Source organism: Engraulis encrasicolus, chromosome 6 (genome assembly GCF_034702125.1).
Source record: "Engraulis encrasicolus isolate BLACKSEA-1 chromosome 6, IST_EnEncr_1.0, whole genome shotgun sequence".
In the NCBI taxonomy this organism is placed as follows: domain Eukaryota; kingdom Metazoa; phylum Chordata; class Actinopteri; order Clupeiformes; family Engraulidae; genus Engraulis; species Engraulis encrasicolus.
In genome coordinates, this window is record NC_085862.1 from 16,001,300 (window position 1) to 16,025,292 (window position 23,993).

Consider the following 23,993-nt stretch of genomic DNA (forward strand, 5'->3'; position numbering starts at 1 on the left):
AAGGCTCAGGGCCTGTGCTGCGTGTTTGCGTGCGTGTGTGTGTCTATGACTGTGGGTGTGTGTTTGTAGTGAACGAGGAAATAAATAAGGTGTTGAATGGTGTTGAACACTATGACGAATTGTCCTATGTAATCGCACAGCATGCTTCGCAGAGATTAGAAATGGCCGCGTCCCATCTCCATAGTGCCAGCGCCATAACAGTCTCCATAGAGCTCCCAGTTCCCCGGTCGTGCTCTGCGGCACATTGTTTACTAATGCAATTATGACTACAACATGCTGACCCAAAAGACTGTTTGATTCATGCGGTGCATAACGACAGCAAGAGTCCCAGTCTGCCGTGTGTGTGTGTGTGTGTCCGTGCACATGTGCGTGTCTCAAATCCTGTTCCTGGTGGGATGGCTCTGTTTTGATTAGCCTCCATGTTTCGTTATGTACTTTATCATGTCATCGCTAATCCTGCTGGGCTAAGACTTGCTTTACTTCACTGCGCTTCGCTGCGCTGTGGTCCCTGACAAGCTCTTCCCTTCACCCCCATAGACTTTATTTATGGCAGAAGGGGAGCTCTGCTCGAGTTAGCAAACCGGGATTAGTGTGTGCCGTGTACTGTTCCCTCTGTTGGGGGGGGATTGTTGAGTGAGTTGGGATACGGGGCGGTGGGGTATGAGGGCTGAATGTTTTGCATCTAGCGAGGGAACACCTAGCAACCCCTAGTAACTCCAGCACTGGACTGGACTGCACCCTTGGGCCGTGGTGGCTCATTATGGGATGTCTGCCAGCTGGAGTCCCACCACAGCACATAACCCACGTCATCGTCACCTTGACGACTGGGGTCAGAATGCTACACACACACACGCACACACACAAACACAAATAAATAAATGTTTAAGATCTGAGGCCAGTGTGTGCTGGCTGTAGTGGATGGCAAGGCATGCCACTGCTGGACAGCACTAAATATCCGAGCCTCTGGGAGCTGAAGTTGGACTGTGGTGCTTCTGGAGCTCTGGCTTTCTGGCTCTCTGGTTGGGCAAAACTATGTGTTCTGAATGCCCCACAGTGAATCTCGCTTGTCATTCGTCTGTCATAATAACAAACATCTGATTTACAGACTGGTTTGCGCAGTAATAAATATTCGGTTGTCGACTGTTTATTTGGCAACATCTGAACAATTGCATTTTCTGCCACATCGTACGTCTTCCTGATTGAACACAACTCTCTAATCCTTCTCTCAATATGTCTGACTGCTGTCGGAACATTCGCATCGCAGCGGTGGCCGTTTTTAATCGGCCGTGCACATCTGTCTCATATGGTTCCTCTTTGGCGTTGCGTACTTCGAATGTGCCGTTGATCATTCTCATATTCTGCTCCAACAGAGAGGGACGTTTCTACTGGCATCTGAAGCTGCACTTCCCGGGGAGCGAGGCCGACTACACAGAGAAGAGGTACGCACTGTTCTCCCAAGGAATGTCCAGCCATTACTATGTTGTTGTTGACCTTGTGTCGTTGCTGTCTTTGATTCGCATCACTATGGACGAATTTTGCGTGACGAACCCCTTTTGGAAATTGCTTACTTTGTAGCACAAGTCGTTTGTGGTGGTTTCAAGCATTTAGAGGCCTAGCCCAGTTCTACCTGTAACGGGTATGAACATTTTAGTGATTTGTCATTGCTGTTAAAACCAAAGTGCATTTATGCTGCAGCTGGTGTAAAGGTTGTGGCATCTCATGGCGTTACTGTACTGTATGTGAGAAAACATAATGTATAACAATTGTATAGTATTAATAATGCATGTAAAAAATAATCATTCTTGCTTCTTTCTTGGCACAGAGTTCGAGATGATCAAACCCTTCAGGCGATCCTCAGGCCGTACATTCACCCTACTGAGTCTGATCCTGTACGACGACAAAAGTAAGACTGCTCATCACCTAGGCTACATGAAAACTGTTAGCTAATCGTCACTTCAAAAACCCAATCTGACAAATGGACTAGAGTAGAGAGTAGAGTATCATTTATTGATCCCGAGGGAAGTAAGAAATTGACATTCACATTCTGGTTACCAATTGCTTTTCAGCTGCTCCATTCCATTCCACTCCACTCCACAAAAATGGTTTCTTGCTCATTATCGTCTTGTTACTAGTGTGTTCACAGGCTGTGTTGGGACCACTGGTCCTCACGGCAGGCCAATTATTATGCTGTTACTTAATATCTTGGTACCCAGCCTGCAGCACACATCCAAATGATGCTGCAGAAAAAAAAAAGAATCCAAGTCATCCATGTTGAGTGGATGGGGGAAAGGTAGAGAAACACAAGGCTTCAAAACACATTTTCTCTGGCAGTTGAGCGCACCCCAGGGCTTTCTTGAAAGACAGACAGACAAATATATTGCTGAGGGACAGATGCAGTGCTAAGTGACCCGTACTGAGGCCTGGTCAGCCAGATGGCCGAGTGAGGTCGGAGTGCAGCTGAAAGCATCGTCACATCACCACGAGTCGACTGAGGTGATGAAAGCATTTACACTGGTGACCCAAGAACATGTATTTTACAGAGGAATTATGGATGATTTTCACAATTTCGCCACCACCACCATCCACCAAATGCTGTTTCACTTTAAATTAGAACAGATTTAGCATCTCACACCTTATTTGTGTGTGTGCACGCGGCTGTGTACAAGTGTACATGTGCTTTGCAAGTGAGTGTGTATGTGTGCAACAAATGGACATGGCACATCTCCAATGCTGAATTTGATCATGACAAGGGCAGTCATGGGTAAGCGGTTAGGGGCATCAGACTTGTAGCCCAAAAAGGTTGCCGGTTCGACTCCCGTCCCGACCCGCCAGGTTGGTGGGGGGAGTAATTAACCAGTGCTCTCCCCCATCCTCCTCCATGACTAAGGTACCCTGAGCATGGTACCGTCCTGCCGCACTGCTCCCTTGGGGCGCCATTGGGGGCTGCCCCCTTGCATGGCTGAGGCATAAAATAAAATGCAATTTTATGTGTGCAGTGAACACTTGTGTGCTGTGGAGTGCTGTGTCACAATGACAATGGGAGTTGGAGTTTCCCAGGTAGGCTAGGCTTAGGCTTAATGAAAGCGGAGGTTAACACACGGGATCGACACCATACACATAATGAAGGAAGGTAGAAGGGCATGTGCGACTCTTCATTCAAACCCGTTGCACAGAACTTGCAGAAGAGCAGAGCTTGCAAAGGAGCAGAACCCTAGAAGACAAGAGCAGGGCTTGCAAAGGAGCAGAACCCTAGAAGACAAGAGCAGAGCTTGCAGTAAACTCTATGACTCTGGTCTGGCTGACCCAATCCTAAGAACACGTAACATCTGCTTGACTGGAGGCTTTCACACATATTTGCTCTATTTTTTTGAAGCCAGATCATCCACAGATTCTAATAATGTCCTGGGAAACAAAGCAGCGATTCATTAAAAGCATAAAAATAGATGCTAGATTGCCCTGTGGTTTTGCCCTGTCACCATATTTAAGAAGCGTTGTAAAAGACTAACAATGTGATAATGGTCCTTGAGAATCGGCACTCTCTCTCTCTCTCTCTCTCTCTCTCTCTCTCTCTCTCTCTCTCTCTCTCTCTCTCTCTCTCTCTCTCTCTCTCTCTCTCTCTCTCTCTCTCTCTTCGTTCTTTGCCAAACCACTTTTCTAACTGCACTCAAGTCATGCTCCATCTAGCATTGAAACTTCTTAGACTAAAATGAGGCCCATTGTTGTCCAGGGAATATTTTTTGTGTAGTGCATGCTGTTTGGGTTTTTGGTAGTTTTTTCCAAACTGGACCGCAGAAGTAAAAAGAGGGGAGGGCGTGCCATGGAGTCTTGTTGAGGTCATGTCTTGTTGGAGAACAGAACATGAAAGAGCCTTCACAGACCTGACTTGGACCATGATGGCATGCCTTGCGTTTCCCGAAGATCCAGGCTTTAGGATGAGTCTCTAGGCTTTCCACTCAGCAGGACTGTTGACAGCTTTGGCTGGACCCGGGAGACGGTCATCTAACAGAAAACCCCCACCCAGTACATATTGTATCATAATGAGCGCGCAATTATGGGCCCCCTCTGTCCCTGGGACAACTCACATGTTTGCCTTTCCTTGTTGGCTTCCCTGCCACTCTGCCCCAGATGTCACCAAAAGCCTCCCCTACTCTTACGCCTGATTTCGATGGGCGCTACCAAAGCGGTAGAAGCGTGGCGTTCCATTATTTTCCGTTGGGACGCGGCAGTGTGACGAGAGGTGGTAACGTAGGGAAGCGAGGGTGGCGGACGGTGGGCGAGCGAGGTGATTAAGTTGAGCTGGCTGAAAAATTTAGCGGAACCGCAAAACGTTAACCAATGGGAGAGCTTTCAACGCCATGACGTCACGTGCGTCACCAGCAGTACTGAGATATTTAAAAATGGAGGCGTTTTTGATTTCGGTGGTGTCAAATCTGCCGATCGTTTTTCACAGATGGTTTTAAAATAAATGACACTTGGGTTACGGTGACCAATATATTCGCTTCTGTTTCATCATTTTTATTTGTACATACAGTGTTTTGTGATTGAAGAGAGACGGTTGTTTGACCACAGCTAATGCTAAGCTAAGCTAATTTGACCGGGAAACGATGCTACGTCACCACGCGAGGCGAGCGAGCAGGTTGAGAGCGAGTGGAATTAACGTACATGTAGGGAGGTTTAGGGAGGTGTAGGGGTGGGATTCGAACATGCAACCATACAACCCTCTGATCTTTAGACCACCTTCCTAACCATTAGGCCACCGTGGCTGGCTATGCCCCTGCTCTGTCCACAAGATTTCATCAGACTCTCTTCTCATAAGTCTCTTCACCAGATCTGCATGTTTCCACTCATCTTTATGAGCTACAATTAGATCCTGGTGGAATTTCTTATTTGCTTGGCTTCCATGACCTCGAGGTGTTCGAACCAAGCAGGATCGCGGGATTTCCAGAAACTTGACCTAGTTAAAGTGGGCAAGCATAGTGGAGAAGGGGAAAAAAAATAAGCAAAAAGTATCAGTTCAATCAGACAACAATGGCAGCTGGCATGGAATCACACATTGCCATTGATTCTACAATTTTAAACTGTGTTGTTAAATGTGTGAGTAGTTAACGTAGCACTAAAGTATCAATAAAAATCAGGAAGTCGGTTTCTCCAATCACATGCAAGGATTTGTCATAAAAACCCATGCCTTTAGAGATCTAATCAAACCACCATAGTTCCAGATGAATGCTTGTGGAGACCGATTCATGTGGCGGAGAGCCAGGTTGCATCAGCAGCTGGCGGCTGGTTCTCCAAAGGGGACAGCCTCATTAACGGCTCACGTCTTGCGCCAGAAGGTTGAAAGCGCAAGTCCAACTGTGAAACTCCAACTCCCATTGTCATTGTGACACAGAACCCCATAGCACACATGTGAACACTGCACAATGCACACAACAAAATTGTACGTATGCCTCACCCGTGAAAGGGGGCAGCCCCCAATGGCGCCCAAAAGGGAGCCGTGCAGTGAGACGGTACCATGCTCAGGGTACCTCAGTCATGGAGGAGGATGGGGAAGAGCCCTGGTTAATTGTTCACCCTCACAACCTGGCTGAAGGTTGTGTCGTGTTCTCAAAGCCAAGTGTCATCAAAGCCTAGATCTTTTATCTTCTAAAGACCACGTGTCATCAAAGCCTAGATATTTTGTCTTCTGAAGGCCAAGTGTCATTAAAGCCAAGATCTGTCATCTTCTGAAGGCCATTAAAGCCTCTCCAGATGGAGCGGCAGTGTTTTCGGTCATCCCATCTTGACATCTCTTAATTGACCCAGTCAGCAGACAGGCCTTGTTAGTGTCAGTAGTTTTCGTGTCGCGTACTGGAAAGACCAGAGAGGGAGCACCATGGGTTCCACCATCCTCCCTTTATCCCCTCTAATCACATCTTCAGCTACATAACACCTGAGCGTTTGCCAGACAAGCTCCTAAATCAAATTTCGTACAAATTGCTCCCCAATTCTGGACGCTGAAGGAATGTAGGGAAAGAAAAACTGTGGTACAAATATAGCTGCAAGGTGAGAAAACTATGCATGGTGAATTCATTAGGCTCTACACCCAAGTTCCAGTCTAAACTATCGCTTACTGTTATTTTTACAAGTTGCGTAACATGGGGGTAGGGTGTGTGTGTGTGTGCGCGTGTGCGCGTGTGTGCGTGCGCGCGTGTGCGAGCGTGTGTCTCTGTCTATGTATGTCTGTGTGTCTATATGCATGTGTCTGTCTCTGTGTGTGAGCACAGCCATATTTAAATATGGTATTGGCTTACAGAAAATGGCAAGAGTTTTTCTTTTCCCCTTCCCCACCTTCCTGCCATACGGTACATCGTATGTCTCCGCCTTTGTGAGCCGGAGCTGTGAAGTGCATTTGGAGAGACCAGAAACGTGTGGGTTAGTGTTACAGTCATTTACTGGGGCTTGTGGTTCGCTGCCTTGGTCAAACAGTGAATCACGCCAAATAAAACTCTTTCTAACCCGTCGGCACACGTCTGAGACGGATGCAACAATCGACAGAGGCGAGAATCGGGGGTTCTCGGGCGTGTCGGGAACACAAATCATCTAACGCTAACGTCCCCACTTTCCTTTCTCCTCTCCGCTCTCGGGATACTTACTGCGTGTATGTGTGTGCGTGCGTGCGTGCGTATGTGTGTGTATGTTTTCTTTACACAACAATGACTTCTCCTGTCTTCTTTTAAAGGAGTTGCGCATGCCTGCTTACTGTCTGGCCCATAGTGCCATTGCTCCGCTCTGTTCCCCTCTTTCTCTTGAGTCATTAAGCTGTAATGTGCCAGTAGCTCACTGCTTGGCAGTCGTACTGCAAGCCCACAGCTAGGCCCCGACCGTCCTCTACAAGTGTGTTTGTGGTGACATAAGCAAGGCAGTACACTCAGCTTGAAGTCAAATGATGGCTGGAATAATTACTTTTCTACACTTGTGTAAGAATCTTCCCATGAACCTTAAGGTCATGCAAACATCTGTAATGGAGAAAATGTGAAAATGTCCAAACTGTGCAGTGATTTGTCTCAGAACATTAAAGTAATTATTTAAATATACATGAACCGCTAACGGTAAAATGATTTTTTTATTGACTTGTTATTTGACTAATAAAGCTCTTTCCTTATGCAGGGCTTTACATTTCACACAGCAGACAACCACACATATACACACTTCACTTCCAGTCTGTCTTTCCCTGATAGTTCAAGTCGTATAAGAGAGACGTTTGCTTAGTCTAGCGTCAAGTGGCGGGGGTTAACGAGCCAAGTGTCGTGTTTAACTGGCCGCAAGTGGGGCCACGCCTGTAGGGTCTGACTGCACGCTGCACTTGGTCGTCTTGTGTCAAACATAGTATTTCTTCCCTTTGGCTGTATCTTCCCATCAATCGATCCTCAGTATCTCTAATAAAAATAAACAGATCAGTGTTCCCCAACATTAGGTCACTGTTACTTTAAGAGGTTATTGTTTTTTTTCTCTGTAAGTGTTTATTATTCCAGAATCTGCCTGATCCTTCTTGTACTTTTTGGGTGAGCAGTAGCTTCTGCTCAGAGTCCAAGTCGTCAGCCTTTTTGACTACTGGCCAGCAGATGTTTTCATTCATATGTGGATATCAAACGCCGGCATCATTCGCATGACATGACCGTGTCATAACAGTGTCAAAAATGTCCTGACACACTCATGGACGAATCATAAACATTATGTCAATGTCATAAACATGTTATGGTCATGAAAGGTTGACCTTGTTTGGGCTGCCTGTACCAAAACTGAATGTCACATAATGACAACATAAAATGTTTGACATTGACATAATGTTTGACATGTACATGACTGCGTAACGACACTGTTATGCCACTGTCATGTCATACATATGACGCCATCTTCAAGTAACCAAGGATATTATAAGGTTGGCAAATGGTGCCATCTTCAATTAACCAAGGATATTATAAGGTTGGCAAATGGTGCCATCTTCAAGTAACCAAGGGTATTATAAGGTTGGCAAATGGTGCCATCTTCAAGTAACCAAGGATATTATAAGGTTGGCAAATGGTGCCATCTTCAAGTAGCCAAGGATATTGTGAGGTTGGCAAATTGTGCCATCTTCAAGTAACCAAGGATATTATAAGGTTGGCAAATGGAAGTAATAAAATGTGCAAAAAACACACAGAAACTTGAAGAAACATGAAGTTGTATGAATTAAAATGAAATATTGTCATCTTCTCTGTGTAAGCCTCTGTACTTATTGTTTGCCATGCAGTATTGAAGACCTCAGTACTGAAAGCCACTTCCACTTGTGTTACATTTTTACATGTTACATGGTGTATATCTTGTCTTGTTTTGCAGGTTGAAGATCTATGCCCTCTCCCCCGAAGACCACATACGAGTCTTCTTGAAGGCAGAAGAGAATCGGCCTAACTCACTAAGGTAAAGCTTACGTCATTTCACAAGAAAAGTCTCCCTCAACAACATGACGGGGGCTTGCCAGAGCATACAGGGCTTGTAATATTTTATGCCCTGACAAACCGTTAAATTGCCATTGTCATCTGGGGAAATCGTTCCCAAACTTAATTACACGTTTTGGCTGCTGCAGGCGTTCTTTGACGGAGCGCATGTTGAGCGTGTTTCTGTCGTTGTGGCCGCACCGCACTTCTGAATGCCACCGTGAGGTCCTGAGCAGGTTATGAAACCTCAGCAGAGCCAGAGGGACGTCTGGCAGTACAAAGCCAGCATGTTACAGCTCCGTCACGCCATCGTTTGGTCGGCTCCCTCCTTCCTCTCCAATTTTGCCCGCCACGCCACCCGTGCGACTGATTTATCTCGCTCCTATGAAATCGACATAATTGGTTCATGAATCGACATCACTCCTCGTAAATTCCTTTCAAGTTACGTGCCGAGACTGATACCAGGCCCAGGATTTTTTAAATTTAATTATATTATTGTGTGTGTGTGCGTGCGCGTGCGCGTGTGCATGCACGCACGCGCGCATCTGCGTGTGTTATATCATTTGTTATATCATTCCGGCTCACGAAAGTCAAGCAGCATTGTGTTGGAAGTCGGGGCCAAAAAGGAAGTGATTGGGGAGTGGTTGACGGGGGAGTCGTGAGCCAGCGGAATGTTAAAGAATTACGGGGGGATTGAAGGGGGGCAATATAGACCAGAACACCACAGGTGTTCCAGACACCTGACTACCCCCACCATCCCACTCACACTCACCCCCCTATACCATCCCACTCTCTAATCCCATCCCATCCCATCCCTCCATCTCTGGATACACTCCCATCTGTCTCTGCCAGACATAACACTGAAGCGTTAACCCCCATTGATGCCTAGAGCTAATATACTCGCCTCCCCACTCAGCCATGCACGCTTCTGCTACACACACACACACACACACACACACACACACACACACACACACACACACACACACACACACACACACACACACACACACACACACACACACACACACACACACACACAAATCTCCCCTCTATTCACTACATCTCACTCCCCAAACCAGGTACAGGATGTTCACATGTAAACCTCTTGCTGGAACATCCTTCTCTTATCACTAACAGTACATACCAACCGCACAGCACAGCCGCCTCTCCCCTCCCCAGCCCGAAAATCCCCCTTCACCCAGCTTTACGCAATGTACAGACCCTGCACGCATCTTTGGTGTTCTTTGGTGTAGGTTTATGTAAGCGTCTGGCTGTGATTCTGCTGATCTAGAGTGGGGCAGGGGAGAAGAGTAGGCTATGTCAAAGCCGATGGATTATGGCAAGTCAAATGCCTCTGTCTGTCTATCTGTCTTGTCTGTCTGTGTGTCTGCTGGGCAGGCTTCCAGGCCTGGTGCAGCATGGCGCGTGGAGGCCGCTATAAAGGACAATGATCCCAGATGCCGTCAGTAAGGGGCCCCCTGAACTCCTGAAGCCACTGAGCTCTCCTAGTCAGCTCCCTTTGTTGTATAGGGGATAGGGGTGAACCCCTGCAGGGCATGGGTTACACTGGACCCAGGACAAAATCCTCTGAAAGGGGCCCTCTTGTCAATACATACAATGTACTGATGACCTAGTTCTGTCGCCTTCACCCTCCTTCTGGCTGGGCCCATGACAACTGGCCCGTTTGTCCTCCCCCATGTCAGCAGTCTTGCACCCGTGCACCAGCCGCCCTCCGCCGGGCCAGTTTACACTACGGGCCTCCCGAGTCTGCACCGTGACGTGAGTCGGAGCGGGGAGTTGGCACGCAACCATTGTCTCTGCCGGACAGACAGACAGGCAGGCCTGCACAATCAGCAGCTCTGACTGTAGGCATTTTGAATGGCTAGTAGCTACGTTTACATGGGCAGATTTCATTTTGTCCTGAATGGAGCAGAGCTAATCCTATTGAGGGTGGTGATTGTGCACATCCCAGGTAAAGGTGCAAGACAAAAGCTGAAGGAAGTTTCGTAGTGAGGATTCTGCACACTTATTTTTTTTAAATTCCATTCCAGGATTACATTTCGACCATTGTCTTCTTCATGTTCTCTAATCAGATTCAGAGTCTGAAGAAAATGTAATCAATGAATAAAAAAGGACTCTTCACTCCGAAACCTTGTAAAACTAATCCTAGTCTTCTGATCTGTATGTTTATGAAAATTGTGAAAATTGTTAAACTGTTTATGCATCTAAAATTTTAGATCAGAATCCGACCAGAACAATTAATTCTCAGCAAGGTTACTTGCTCGCATTTTGACCATAATTCAGCAGTTTTTACATAATATTATAGAAGAATTTTCCACGGAGATGTAGGTGATGCGGTGGGCACTCTGAAATGAAAGATTCCATCTTTCCTCCTATGGAGCAATCTGAGATCTCCATGAAAGATGCCACCTTTCCACCTATTGAGCAATCAGACTTCTTCATGAAACAGGCCACCTTTCCACCCATTGAGCAATCTGAGATCTTCAGAAAAGCGAGTTGAAAACTTGTTAAAAGCACGTTCTGAGTTCTGCGGAGCTTGCCTTGTGCATCGGCAGCTCTTCTGTCCGCCCCGTGAGCATGACAGCTGGTTTAGTCAGCGTGAAAAGAAAAGGAAAAAGTCCTCGGCACGCCTCTTTAAACGGCACATCCATCCGTCCACACTTCATGTGACTCTGCTGTCTACCACTCAACCCCCCCACCCACACACCCCTTCTACAGCAGGAAGCGGATCGGCTGGCACGAAGAGGACAGAAACCTGAAACACTTTCCTCTCCTCTCATCTCCTCCATCCATCCATTCCTTACATCTGATTCTCTCATCCCCACCCTCCTCCCTCCCTCCATTAAATTGATCATACAGGTTGAGGTAAGGTATGCCAGTTTTAAAAATCCAAAAAAAACCTCAGTCACGAAAATTGCCACAGTCAGCACTTCACATGAAAGTTAAGTGAGGTGTCCGGGGAGCTGTAATGAAAGGTGACTGTAATGAGAACTCCTCTTCTCTTCTCTCCTCACCTCACCCCAGGGGTTGCGTGTCTCCGCTCTCCTCTCCTCTCCCTGGGGGTTGCGTGTCAACCTTGCCACGCTCCCTTGGCTGCGCTTGCTCCAGTCGGGTGTTCAGGTTTGAGGCTTTGATCACCAGACGGCCCCCGTCCTCCTCTTCTAGGGCCGCTATTGGCTGACACGCTAATGGGTTCCAGTGTGTCCGGTTGCCCAGAGAGCGGAGCGCTGCGCTGTGCTGTGCTCGGGGGAAAAGTGTTTCGTTATGGATCAAGCCACCGAGCGAGTCCTTCATAATAATAATATGACTTCCCCTGTGACCTGCGGCCGGTGTGGCTGCTTAGCTCGCATTACTTAGCTCGCTGCGGTGTTACGTAAGACTTCCAGAGGACCTGCGGTGGGGCAGTGGCACGCGATGGACTTGTCTGAAGACAAAAAAAAGAGAAAAAGTGAAGTTAGAACGAAGAGTTCTCAATGAGGGCTATGTAGAGTTTCCTAAGTTAGGCAGCTCCCACTCATCTCAATCAAATCAAACAAAGTCAACTCGATTGAGAGAAATGCGATCCGTTTCGCTGACAGGACCTGTAATCTGCAGATCCATCGCGTCACGGCAAATGCACAGTGCTATCATCTTTGGCAGAAATACACCTTGCACTGACAAAATCAAATCATGCACAGCTTTTTTCGGGAATGTGGACCCCATTTCTGAAAGGCCAAGCAAGCTCCATGTCGACGTATTATGTAACTGTGCCCGAGATCTGTTGGGGATTTTTTTTCCAGGTCTGTGAGACACAGAGAGTGGATAATGGGTTTTCGTCCATCTCCTGTTCTTTTTGGTGGGTTTTGGAAACCGCCTGAAACCGCAAACAAAGGGCAGTCCAAGAAGCCACTGCCAGTATGATCTGCGGTCAGCTCTTTTTATCGGGATTCAGATGAAAATTAAATTAAAGGAGAAGATTAATCGATTTTGTCAAGAAACAGAAAACTTAGCTGTAAAATAAAACACCAAGTTGACTCCAGCTTGACTCTTCAGGTGTGCTGACATGTTTAGCTTCTCTCCAAAAATAAATATACAAACAAACAAACCAAGAGTTATAAAGCTGGCACTGTGCTAAATATAGCGATAGTACCCATAAACACCGTCTTACGGGAACGCAGCAAGCCAAAACACAAGTGGGCTATTTACACGTAAGGTTGTGAGTTTGTTTGCTTTGGCGTAATTCGTATCCTTGCCCATCTCTCCCCCCCCCCCCCTCTCTCTCTCTCTTTCTCTCACTCTCTCTCTCTCTCTCTCTCTCTCTCTCTCTCTCTCTCTCTCTCTCTCTCTCTCTCTCTCTCTCACCTATCCCTCAAATGCACGTACTGCACATAGACACACAAAATACACACACCACACACACACACTGGCCAATTCGTCCTCCTGCAAGCAAGGCTAAGGAGCAGCTCATCTGGCAAGCCTGGGGAGAGATGAAAGCGAAAAAACAACATTTCTCCTCAATGGAGGCGTCTCAAATGACTGTTTTCCACTGGAGGGGGGTGGCAGACTGCGCCTGTGAAGGGGAGACTGTGAAACCGTGCACCGCAAGCAAGCGTTCCTCGGCCCGCCGCTCCCATAGACAGTGGTGCATACCTACGGGAATGACCTGTCCTGTCCTCGCAGCTTCCTAGACCTTCCGCACGCACGCACGCACGTACGCACGCACGCACACACACACACACACACACACACACACACACACACACACACACACACACACACACACAACCAGCCCCTCACCCAGTCCAGCCCAGCCCAACGTAACCCCGCCTTTGTTCCGAGCTCTCTTCCAAAGACGCTCCTTTGCATACCTGTGGTGAGTGCCTCTCCTCTGGGCTGCCTCAGAGATCTGATTCACCTAGTAAGCAAGGCCTTCAGCCCCTGAATCACGCTGGCCACAAGTGGCCAACCATCTTCCGTCAGTGGCACTTCCTCACAAACATAATGAGTAGGTGTGATGTCTGTGGACCGTATGTGAACGCGTGTGTTTATTTTTGTTGTGCGTGTGTGTGTATTTTTGTTGATGTGTCCATGTACCTGTATATTGTGTGTGTGCATGTGCGTGTGTTTGTTTATGCTGTATGTCCTACTACTGGGCCAAGAGCTTAATACATTACATTACATTACACTTAGCTGACGCTTTATCAAAAGCGACTTACAGTTGTTTAGATACAGGGTATTGGTTACAGTCCCTAGAGCAATTTGCCTTTCTCAAGAGCACTTGGATGGTATGGGATATGAACCTGCAACCTTCTGTCTCCCTAAGCATTAGGCCATGGCTGCCAATCTGCTATACAAGTCAGTGCAATACCTCGCCAAAGATTGGTCAACGTTGCAGGAAATCGCGGTGGTGATTGGTCAAAGTTGCAATACCGCCCTGAATTTACGGGGATTCACTGTTCACTGTGTAAACGTTGCAAATCGCAACATCGCAAATTCCTGGAGGGTCTGGATAGCAGTACACTGTGTATGCATCCTGTCTGGTACAATAACATATGCTGCCTTCACAACTGGGTAGAACACTATATACAGACCAGATGTGGGCTCCGCATTTTACGTCCACAGCTGCCAACGCTGTGAGCTGAGTGCTTCCTGAGATGGGCAGCCCCATCCCAGACCTGGCTTGGCCCAGCCCAGCCCAGCCCAGCCCCAGCCCGGGACATCCAGTCTGCTGGATGCTGAGCAATCCCTAGGAAGCACATTATGTCCTTATTAGTGCAGATACACACAGTAGTCATAGTCATGTGTTTTTTCTTCATCCGTGTCCAGTCTCCTTCCTTTCCGCTCCTCTTTCTTTCATGTCCCTTCTTCTCAGTCTGTCTGTTTGTCTCTGTCGCTTTCTCTCTCTCTCTCTCTCTCTCTCTCTCTCTCTCTCTCTCTCTCTCTCTCTCTCTCTCTCTCTCCCGCTCTCTCTCTCTCTCTCTCTCTCTCTCTCTCTCTCTCTCTCTCTCTCTCTCTCTCTCTCTCTCTCGATTGCTGTGGTGGTCGGTCTGCTCTGGTCAGACTGTTACTCCTTCCTTGGTAGCAAATTAAACATGTAAACTTTGACTTTTGACTCTTCTATCGCCTTGTTTGAGCGGTATGGAAGGAAAGTGTGCATGGGTCATGTTGTGGATTGTGAGGGCTTGAGCTCACACTCTGGCCAGTGAACGTGAAAGCTTTTGCCATCGTGGTTGCCTGGCAGACTAGCAGTCAGTAGATGTGCGTGCGTGAAAGTGTGTGTCAATGTGTGTGAGAGAATGTCTATGTGTGTGTGTTTGCGCGTGCGTGTGTGTGTGTGTGTGTGTGTGTGTGTGTGTGTGTGTGTGTGTGTGTGTGTGTGTGTGTGTGTGTGTGTGTGTGTGTGTGTGTGTGTGTGTGTGTGTGTGTGTGTGTGTGTGTGTGTGTGTGTGTGTGTGTGTGTGTGTGTGTGAGTAATTGTGTGTGAGTTCAGGGATATGTCAGACAAGAGGGAGCTGGAATGGAACTTTTGCCAGTTCCTGGAAGAGTTTCTTCAGTGGCAGTTCATCAGTGTATCGATGGCTCACAAGTCAGATATGCCAGTGGTGGCAACTCTTCCCAGCACCACTAACACAAATCGCTTTGAGCTACCAGAGTGACGTTAAACTGAAACTGACGTTGGGGAGAGATCATGATGTGGTTGTCTTCCTGGCAGTCCGTCCATGTAATCCCAGTGTGCGAGAAGTCAAGAAGTATCTGGGATGAAGCATCATAGGATGTTAGGGGAAGCCGAGGGGGCACAACAAATTGTTGGTTATGTATTATGTAACGGCACAATAAAGTGATGTATTATGTAATCAAATTGAAATACGGTAAGCACATTGGAAGCATTACGATGTTGTAATACTTGGGCACCTTGTCGCTGAACCCTGGACATTGATGCCCTTGCATGGCGGCCATCAAAGTGTGTGTGCTTGTGCGTGTGTCTGTGCGTGCACTTACACAAAACACCTTGAGTCAACCGTGTAGTTGTTATATATAGTGTATAAATATATTGTGATTGATTGATGGATTGATTATAGCATCATGTCTCTGGCTGTGACTGGCCGGACAGCCTTGAACAGTCTCGAAGCAGGAGAGCAACAGCAGAGGGAACAAAAAAAAAGCCGATGTGCCCCGTGAGGTCTGCTTCGCATTTTTATAAAGGCCGATTTATGGCTCTCGCAAACACATGACTAGATTAGTCAAGGCCTCGCTGATGTCATCTTTGAAAATCAGAGTCGCTGGAAGTGGCAACGGGTGTGGAGGAGGGAGAGGAGTGGGGTCGAGTAGAGGTGCAGGGGCCAAGAGAGAGGAACAGCCAGTCTTGTCTGCGATCAAACTGCTGCAGGAGAAACGTTATTCAATCAGGTTAATTCGGTTTCCATCCTAGAAAGTGGCCGGAGTTCAAGACTGAAGTGTTTTATGGGGCCAAAGCATGACTCCTATCTCCATCGGTCCTCGACGGCGAAGAATCACAGGCGATGAAGTCACTACGAGATTCCTGATCTGGAACGCTGCAGTTGGAATGGAACGGGACGGGCGGGAGGTGGGGGGGGTGTCAGCAGCCTGAACCAAACCCGCATGTGCATAGACACACATACAATTCGGGCTGATGCGTTAAACTCTTCAGAAAGACATGATGCCTGTTTTGGTGTTCCGGGAATGGCAGTGGCAATGACCAAGTCATGATGTGTTAATGTGTTGCATAATGTAATGTCGTAGTAAACCATGGCTTTTTTCACAACTATTGCAGCGTTCCACTGGTTCCAGTGAACATTAGGAGGCTACAAAGTATTAATGTATCCCTTTGGACTTCATGACTGATGGCAATCTCCTCCCTACACACACACACACACACACGGCACCACTCACAACAAGCATGCTCACACAAGTACTCCCAACACTCCTCAGAACTGATGGTTTAAAAGAGCATATTCATCACATCGCCATTTTGTTTTCCAGGTATCACGAGTTAGACCTGAAGAAAAGCTTGAGAGAGAACCTGGAGCACAAGACGATCATCGAGTACCCTGCTCTGCATGTGGCCCTGAGGGACCACTGCCAAGACTACCTCACCCAGACACAAGGTACATTGAAACCCCGCCTGCCACATGGCAATAAGCTGGTTTTGTTTGCACATGTGCACGTGCGCGCACGCACGCACGCACGCACGCACACACACACACACACACAATTTTGCATGCCATTATCTGTGCGTTTTCCCTCCGCCTTCCCCTTATTTACATTGCCGATGTTCAGTCCAGAACTGCAGCTATTTAGCGGGTACATCATGGTACATCGAGTACCCAGCGTAATCCCATGCATAGCATCAGATTGGAGCTGGTCTGGCGAGTGGTGGGTGGAAGGCGGGGGATCAAACCGTTTCCCCGTATGTGAGTGAGTGTGTCTTCTGTTCACCAACTTGCAAACTGGTCCTTGAATACACATCTTGTACTGCACCTCATTGATGTGGCTCCTGGACAAGCTCTGCTCACCCCTCACATACATACATGCAGACATACATACTGTGCATATCACCCCCTAACATGAACTGCACATAGTCTGCTACTCCGCATTGAACACCCCTGGGCGCTCAGAAACGCTCACTGACACGCACACAAACAAACACATGAACGCTTACACACACATGCACATACATGCACACACGCGCACACTCACAGGCACACACACACGCGCACACACACACACACGAGCGCTCAGGAACACTCAGGCACACAAACACACGCATGGGTATGTAGAGAGTAGGCGGAGGTTTGGAGGAAAGGGAAAGGGGGTAATTATGGCCGAGTTGTAGAGGGTGGTGGGGAGGGTTGGTGTGGGGTTAGGATGAGGGAAGGACGTGGGTGAGGTGGGGTGAGGTGCAAAGCAGTACTTGGAATTAGAGACCGACCGATATGGGTTTTTCTATGGCCGATGCCGATGCCGATATTTAGAGGTCAGAGTCAGCCGATGGCCGATGTGACCAGCCGATTTTTTGGGCCGATTTTTGGGGCCGATATGCCATCATATTATCCTTAATTGGCATGCTAAAAATATACCGGTATATAAACAATATTCTTTTTCATTTATTTATCGATAACATATGTATTTTATTAATTAAAAGTAACATATGTTCTATTTACACCCTTAATATTCATATAGATAGGCCTAGTAGAAATATTATGTAGGTCAGGGCTGTCCAAACTTTTTTAGTGAAGAAAATACAGGAAAATAAACAAGGGGCCGGGCCGCACATTAGCTGTGAGATGACCGGTTCAATGTAACAAATACACAAGGGAGGCAAAAGCTGTCTGATGGCCCATGATTTATTTCCAATATTTTCAAGAGGCAATGTAAGAAAAGGTAACACAAATTGCATAAATATTATTGTGTCAGTGTAATACACTTGTATGAATTATCCACATGTACATGGTTAATAATTAAGCTTATTATTAACTGTTATTTATTATTATCTTGTTATTTTATTGTTGCCTACAATCAATCAGTGCATGTTTATAAGCTGTTTAATTTGTATTTAATTCTTATTATAGCCAGCACTACTTCCCCTGCACTTCATGGGTCAATGTGAAACTCGTGCTGATCCAATCAGATCAAGTGCCTCTATCTCACATGCACGCAGGCAGCGATGTAAATAAAGGCAGCTCTCCTCTCTGTGCCTACCTCAGTTTAAATGAGCAAGTTCTGTCGTAACCTAGCATGTTTAGCTAACTTGCTATAGCCACAGCAGAGGCAATTTTACAGGATGGATTCACAAAGCTATCAAAAATAATGTCACTTATGCGCAACATGCTTACAGTATAGCATGATACTATTCCAACTGTGGGTTAAAGTCACAAATAAAAGTGCTAAGCAATCGCTAACGCTAACCGCTATTCAGTTTGGAGTGTATATAAGCAGCTGTAGGAAGGCTATGGTAAAAGGCACTCGTGGTCACACACCACTAGCAACTTTGATTTCAACTCCATTGCCGTTGAAAACAAATAGACATGGGGTGAAAGTCAATCACATGTCAGATTTGCATCCTTTTTTGATAAAATTTCGCTTAGATTTTAACTTCCTATTGTATTTTTAGAGGTAAACTTCACACTGGTTACCACCAGTATTAGGGCTCCCAGTAGCTGCCCGCTGATGTGCCTGAGAGAGGTGTGCCTGATAGAGAGGTGTGACGTTCACGGAGCCGGTTCTTTTGAACGGCTCCCTGAAGTGAACTATGGGGGCAGGATCACAGCTGGGGGAGCCACTCGACTGTTATTTCGTTCGTTTTTCATTAATTTTAAGCACGTGACCTCGACCTTAAAATCGGCGCAACCAAATGAGAAAATCGGCCGATGCCGATTCATTAAAAAATAGCAAAAATCGGCCGATTAAATCGGCCGGCCGATCGATCGGTCGGTCTCTACTTGGAATTAGCGGCCAGGTCGTTTCCGGGCCGGCTGCCGGGGACCCAGGGGCATGGCGCTCTACGCACACCTCTCACTTTAACTAATGGCGGTAATGAAATGTAGCGGGGGGGGCTTTGGAAGTTAGAGGAGGAAGAGGAGGCCAGGCAAGAGGAGAGGAGGTGGAGGGGAGAGAAGACAGGCTGGAGGAGAGGAGTGGAGGCTCGGGAGAGAGAAGAGGAGGTTGGGGGAGAGAGGAGAGAAGACAGGCTGGAGGAGAGGAGTGGAGTGGAGAGGAGGCTGGGGAGAGAGGAGAGGAGGCTGGGGGAGAGAGAGGAGAGAAGACGGGTTGGAGGAGAGAGGAGAGGAGGCTCAGGAGAGCGGGGAGAGGAGGTGGAGGGTAGAGAAGACAGGCTGGAGGAGAGGAGAGGAGTGGAGAGGAGGCTGGGGAGAGCGGAGAGGAGAGGAGGTGGAGGGGAGAGAAGACAGGCTGGAGGAGAGGAGAGGAGTGGAGAGGAGGCTGGGGAGAGCGGAGAGAGGAGAGGAGGTGGAGGGGAGAGAAGACAGGCTGGAGGAGAGGAGTGTAGAGGAGGCTGGGGAGAGAGGAGAGGAGTTTGGGGGAGAGAGAAGAGAGAAGACCGGCTGGATGAGAGAGGAGAGGAGAGGAGGCTGGGGAGAGAGGAGTGGAGGTTGGGGGAGAGAGAGGAGAGAAGACAGGCTGGATGAGAGAGGAGAGGAGGTTGGGGGAGAGAGGAGAGGAAAGGATGCAGGCCTGGGGGAGAGGAGAAGAAAGTGGAGACTTGACAAGGGGAGAGAAGAGGAGACAGACTCGGGGGAGAGGAGAGGAGACAGGTTTGGGGGACAGGAGATGGAGGAGAGGAGAGGAGCCGAGGGAATAGGAGACGGAGGGGAGAGGAGGAGGAGGAGGAGGAGGAGGCAAGCCAGGGGGAGAGAAGACCAGACATGAGGAGCAGAGCAGAGCCAAGCGGACGCATCCCGTCCCAGTTGCATAACCGGCCTGTTCCTCTCGGCGTGACTGTGCAGTCCTCACGGTACTCTTTATCTTCCCCTGGCTAAGCCACAGCCATCCTACTGACGTCTCACGACTGCACGACTTCTCTTTAGGACGCACGTTGAACCCCTCTTGCACGCATGCATTCACAGATAATCATGAATGCAAATACCCACACTCTCTAAAAAAAGGGTCTCAAAAACCGCATCCGTTTATGACGTATGCCTCACTCTGTGTCAGAATGATACCAGTCCTATCTTGTTTATCGCATGCAGCCTCCATGCTGCTGTGGTCTGGAAGAGACAGTGGGAAAAGCTTGCAGCACCCGATAATTTAAAAAAGGCCATGAAAACAGGCACACACACACACACACGTACATGTACACACACACACACACGTACACACACACAAGCATAACGCACACTACACACACACACACACACACACACACACACACACACACACACACAAGCACAAGCACATGCACATGCACGCACACACATGCATGATGCGCTCACTCACTCCTTCCCTCTCTGGCTGCTTGTGCTTACTCATTGCAAGAGCCATTCATTTGCGAATGTTAGTGCACCCCGTCTGCTCGTTTGTGGTTGCCCAGTGGCCGGGTGTCATAACACAGCAGCCATAGCGGCCGGCGCACAAAGAGCTCTGAAGGGATGTTGGCAGACGCTCCGCTCCACTCCGCTCCGCACCGCTTTGCTCGTTCGCTCACAGCCTGACATTGTGTTCTGCTCCTGCGAAAACACGCCACAGGCTCTCTCTTTCTCTCTCTCTCTTATGGCCTCTCTCTTTCGCTCTCTTCTGGCCTCTCTCTTTGTCTCTCTCTGTCTCTGTCTCTGTCTCTCTCTCTCTCTCTCTCTCTCTCTCTCTCTCTCTCTCTCTCTCTCTCATAGCACTTGCGACATACAAAAACACAGTTCTTACATGCAGACACATGCATGTGTACCTTCCTACATCTTCTTTCTTAGTGTTTGCCCTGCAGTGACCTGATTGTATCTCTCTCCCTCTCTCTTCAGCCCAGAGAGCAGAGTTGTGTGGTGCAATGCTACGCTTTGCTGCATGCTACAGTCAGAGATTCTTTAAGTATATAGAGATATGCCAACATAATAGGTTGCTATGGGCCCCTAATGTGACCAGGTTCCGGTCTGCCTAAAAGGGCGTGTCATAATGCTCCTAGCATTGAATAGAACAGTCCTTAGGTCTGCCTAGGTCTGCCTAAAGGGGGATTTCCCCCCCTCCCCTTTGCAATAATAGAACCCGGAAACAATGGGCCAATGGAACCTCTCTCTCTCTACTCTCTCTGCTACAGTGCTGCATGTGATCCTGCCGTGTGCTAATGAGCGACGCTTTTAACACTGACTTCATTTCTGGCCTTCATCAGGCGTGTCGGGGGGGGGCACCATCACCCACCCCACTCTCAAAGCCGTCTTCTGCCTACCCTCACAGCCCTGTTCCACCCTGCTCTGTTAAGCCATTAACAGCACTAACATCAGAGAGAGTAGAGAGAGAGAGAGGTTCCATTGGCCCATTGTTTCCGGGTTCTACAATTGCAAGGGGGAGGGGGGGGGGCAGACCTAAGGATTGTTCTATTCAATGCTAGGAGTATTATGACACGCCCCTTTAGGCAGACCGGAACCTGGTCATGTTAGGTGCCCATAGCAACCTATTATGTTGGCATATCTCTATATACTTAAAGAATCTCTGCTAACATGGCTCTATAACCCCACCACCACCCCACCCCACCCTCAAAGCTACACAGTTCTGGTAAACAATCAGCTGCACTAACATCATCCCATAACCCCCCCAATCATCTCTGCCACCCTCAAAGCTTTCCATCTCTGTTCCACACTTGGCTACTGCATTAACATAGCTCTCCTTCTCCTTTGTTTCCCAGGACACATCTGGAAGCCCCGCTCCCTCACCACCACCCCTTCAGAAGGAGCCTCAGCTGGGCCTGAAGAGGCCACTGCAGGCCCAGGACTACCCGGGGTCGACCCCCATGGCAGCACTACTGCTGTTCCTACGGCTGATCAAACACACACACCTCCAGTGAAGAGGGTGAAGAGAGCACCGCTTAGTGAGGATGAACTGGAGGACGGGGAGGTGTTGAGCGATGAGGAAGAGAAGGAGGGTGAGGTGAAGCAGCATGGGAAAGATGAGGTTAAGGACGAAGAGGAGGAGGGTGAGGAGAAGCAGAATGGGAAAGATGAGGTTAAGGAAGAAGAGGAGGACGGCAGAATTGATGGCAAAGCCAACACTGCCAATGGCATCGACGGTGGAACTCTGATCCACAGCTTAAATCCTCCTGTAGAGCAGGATGATCGAAGGAAGTATGAGGAGGAGGAGCGCGGTAATGGCGGCAAAGGCAGCACTGTGGCTGGGACCGATGGTGAAACTCTGGTCTTGGGCCCAGATCCTGGGATCAAAGAGGAAGGATGTGAAAATCTGGTCTCCTGCCTAAATCCCTCTGAAGTGTAGAACGATGGGGATGGGAGAAAGGATGAAGGTCGTGAGGTTCTCGTCCCCGGCCTAAATCTCCCTGAAGAGCAGGGTCATGGGGGTGAGGAGGAAGGAGAGTGTGAGGAGATGTCTGAGGACTGATGACCGTGGACCATAGAGGTAGACTGTAGACCGTTGGACTAGAGGTGATGCAGCAATTTGCGACAGCACTGGAAAAGGGCAAGTGCAGCCTCCATCTTCTATAGGTAGGCCTGTGCTCTTCAGTCAAGGCAAATCAATGGAGAACATGCCCACCTCTGTCAAAAAATCATTTTAAAATCATTTCATATTAGTTAGATATTTAGCAGCACATTTCAACTATCGTCCTTGTATAGTGCAATTATTAAGCCATTTTTTGACATAGGTGAGCTCCCTTCTCCATTCATTTACATTGATCAGGTCTACCTACAATAATGGCTGCCAAATTTGCTGTGAAAAGGGGGGCGGGGTCACCTCTAGTCTAATGTTCTGCATCTATGCAGTGGACACTGATGAGATGGGAAGCTGTGCTGTCAGCAATGATGCCGTAGCAGCAACAAGTGGCAGTCAGGGTTAACAGTGTGGACCCGCGGATCATGGACATGACGGACTTTTTGTTGACATTGTCTTTAGGACAAAAAGACACAGTTGCTCGCCGTCCTGAATTGTGTTGTCAGTGAAGACTTGTTTACGCGTTTATATGGACATTCCTGTGGAAGAGATGTCAAAGACCTAATTGAAGTCCAGTCAATCTCTCTTTGTTGACCTACCTTGTCAATGCAGTCGCTGATATTAAATTAATGCTGCAGGTATTAAGAATGGACTGTGAGGATTTACGAGTAAACATAGTCAAATTGTTTAACATTTTCCAGAAATCTACACAATTTTTTATGTTAATCACCGCAAGACTGTATTTGCACGTGACATGTATTTGAACATGACAGAAGTGGCTCACTCTCTAGACAGTTAACATATTTTTATAATATATTTTTATGTGTTACAATTTTGTGTCATTATGTTCTCCCATTGTTCGAGTAATTTCTTCCTCGTTGATGGCGAAGGATAATGATTTGCAGCTGCTGCCATTTGCAATCCGTTAAATAGCTTGAAGAGCCTGTACATAAAATGTTCACAATAAAAAACTGTCATTACTGTCCCTTAGGTCATTGGAATTCTTTTCAGACGTCTTCATTTCGTCAGCTGTTTGGATGTAGACTATGGTTGACCCGTCGGACTCTCCGCCTGGAGCGCTTGCCATGTTGTGTTAAAGCCCAACTCCCGCTGACCAATACAAGGCAAAATCGTAAATTCATGTTTGATGCCTTATTCCCCTCCCCTGCAGCGTCAGATTCTTGGTCTCTGTGCTAGCATATGTTAGCATTCAATCAGGGTCGGCGTCATAAACATAACATAAGCCCTGCATGAGCAGCTGAACCTGGGAGGGGCGAGTGGAGTGGAGTGGAGTGGAGTGGAGTGGATCAGAGCGCGGTGTGGTGCGGTGCGGTGCGATGCGATGGGGTACAGCTCAGAGCTGCGCAGTGCACTGGAGTGCCGTGTGGGGCGGCGTAAAGTAAAGTCAGCGTTTGGCCC

At 47.9% G+C, this 23,993-nt stretch overlaps 1 protein-coding gene across 1 annotated transcript in view; it reads left to right on the top strand.

Annotated features, from left to right (window-relative positions):
* znhit6 (zinc finger HIT-type containing 6) overlaps positions 1-23,564 on the top strand; it is a 46,767-nt gene extending 23,203 nt beyond the window's left edge. Inside the window, exons 6-10 of the mRNA XM_063200074.1 lie at positions 1,371-1,439; positions 1,823-1,903; positions 8,356-8,436; positions 16,458-16,582; positions 21,820-23,564. Of these exons, the coding sequence (XP_063056144.1) occupies positions 1,371-1,439; positions 1,823-1,903; positions 8,356-8,436; positions 16,458-16,582; positions 21,820-22,403 (940 nt within the window). The 3' untranslated portion in view covers positions 22,404-23,564. The remainder of the gene's footprint in view (positions 1-1,370; positions 1,440-1,822; positions 1,904-8,355; positions 8,437-16,457; positions 16,583-21,819) is intronic.
* Positions 23,565-23,993: the final 429 nt, after the last annotated feature.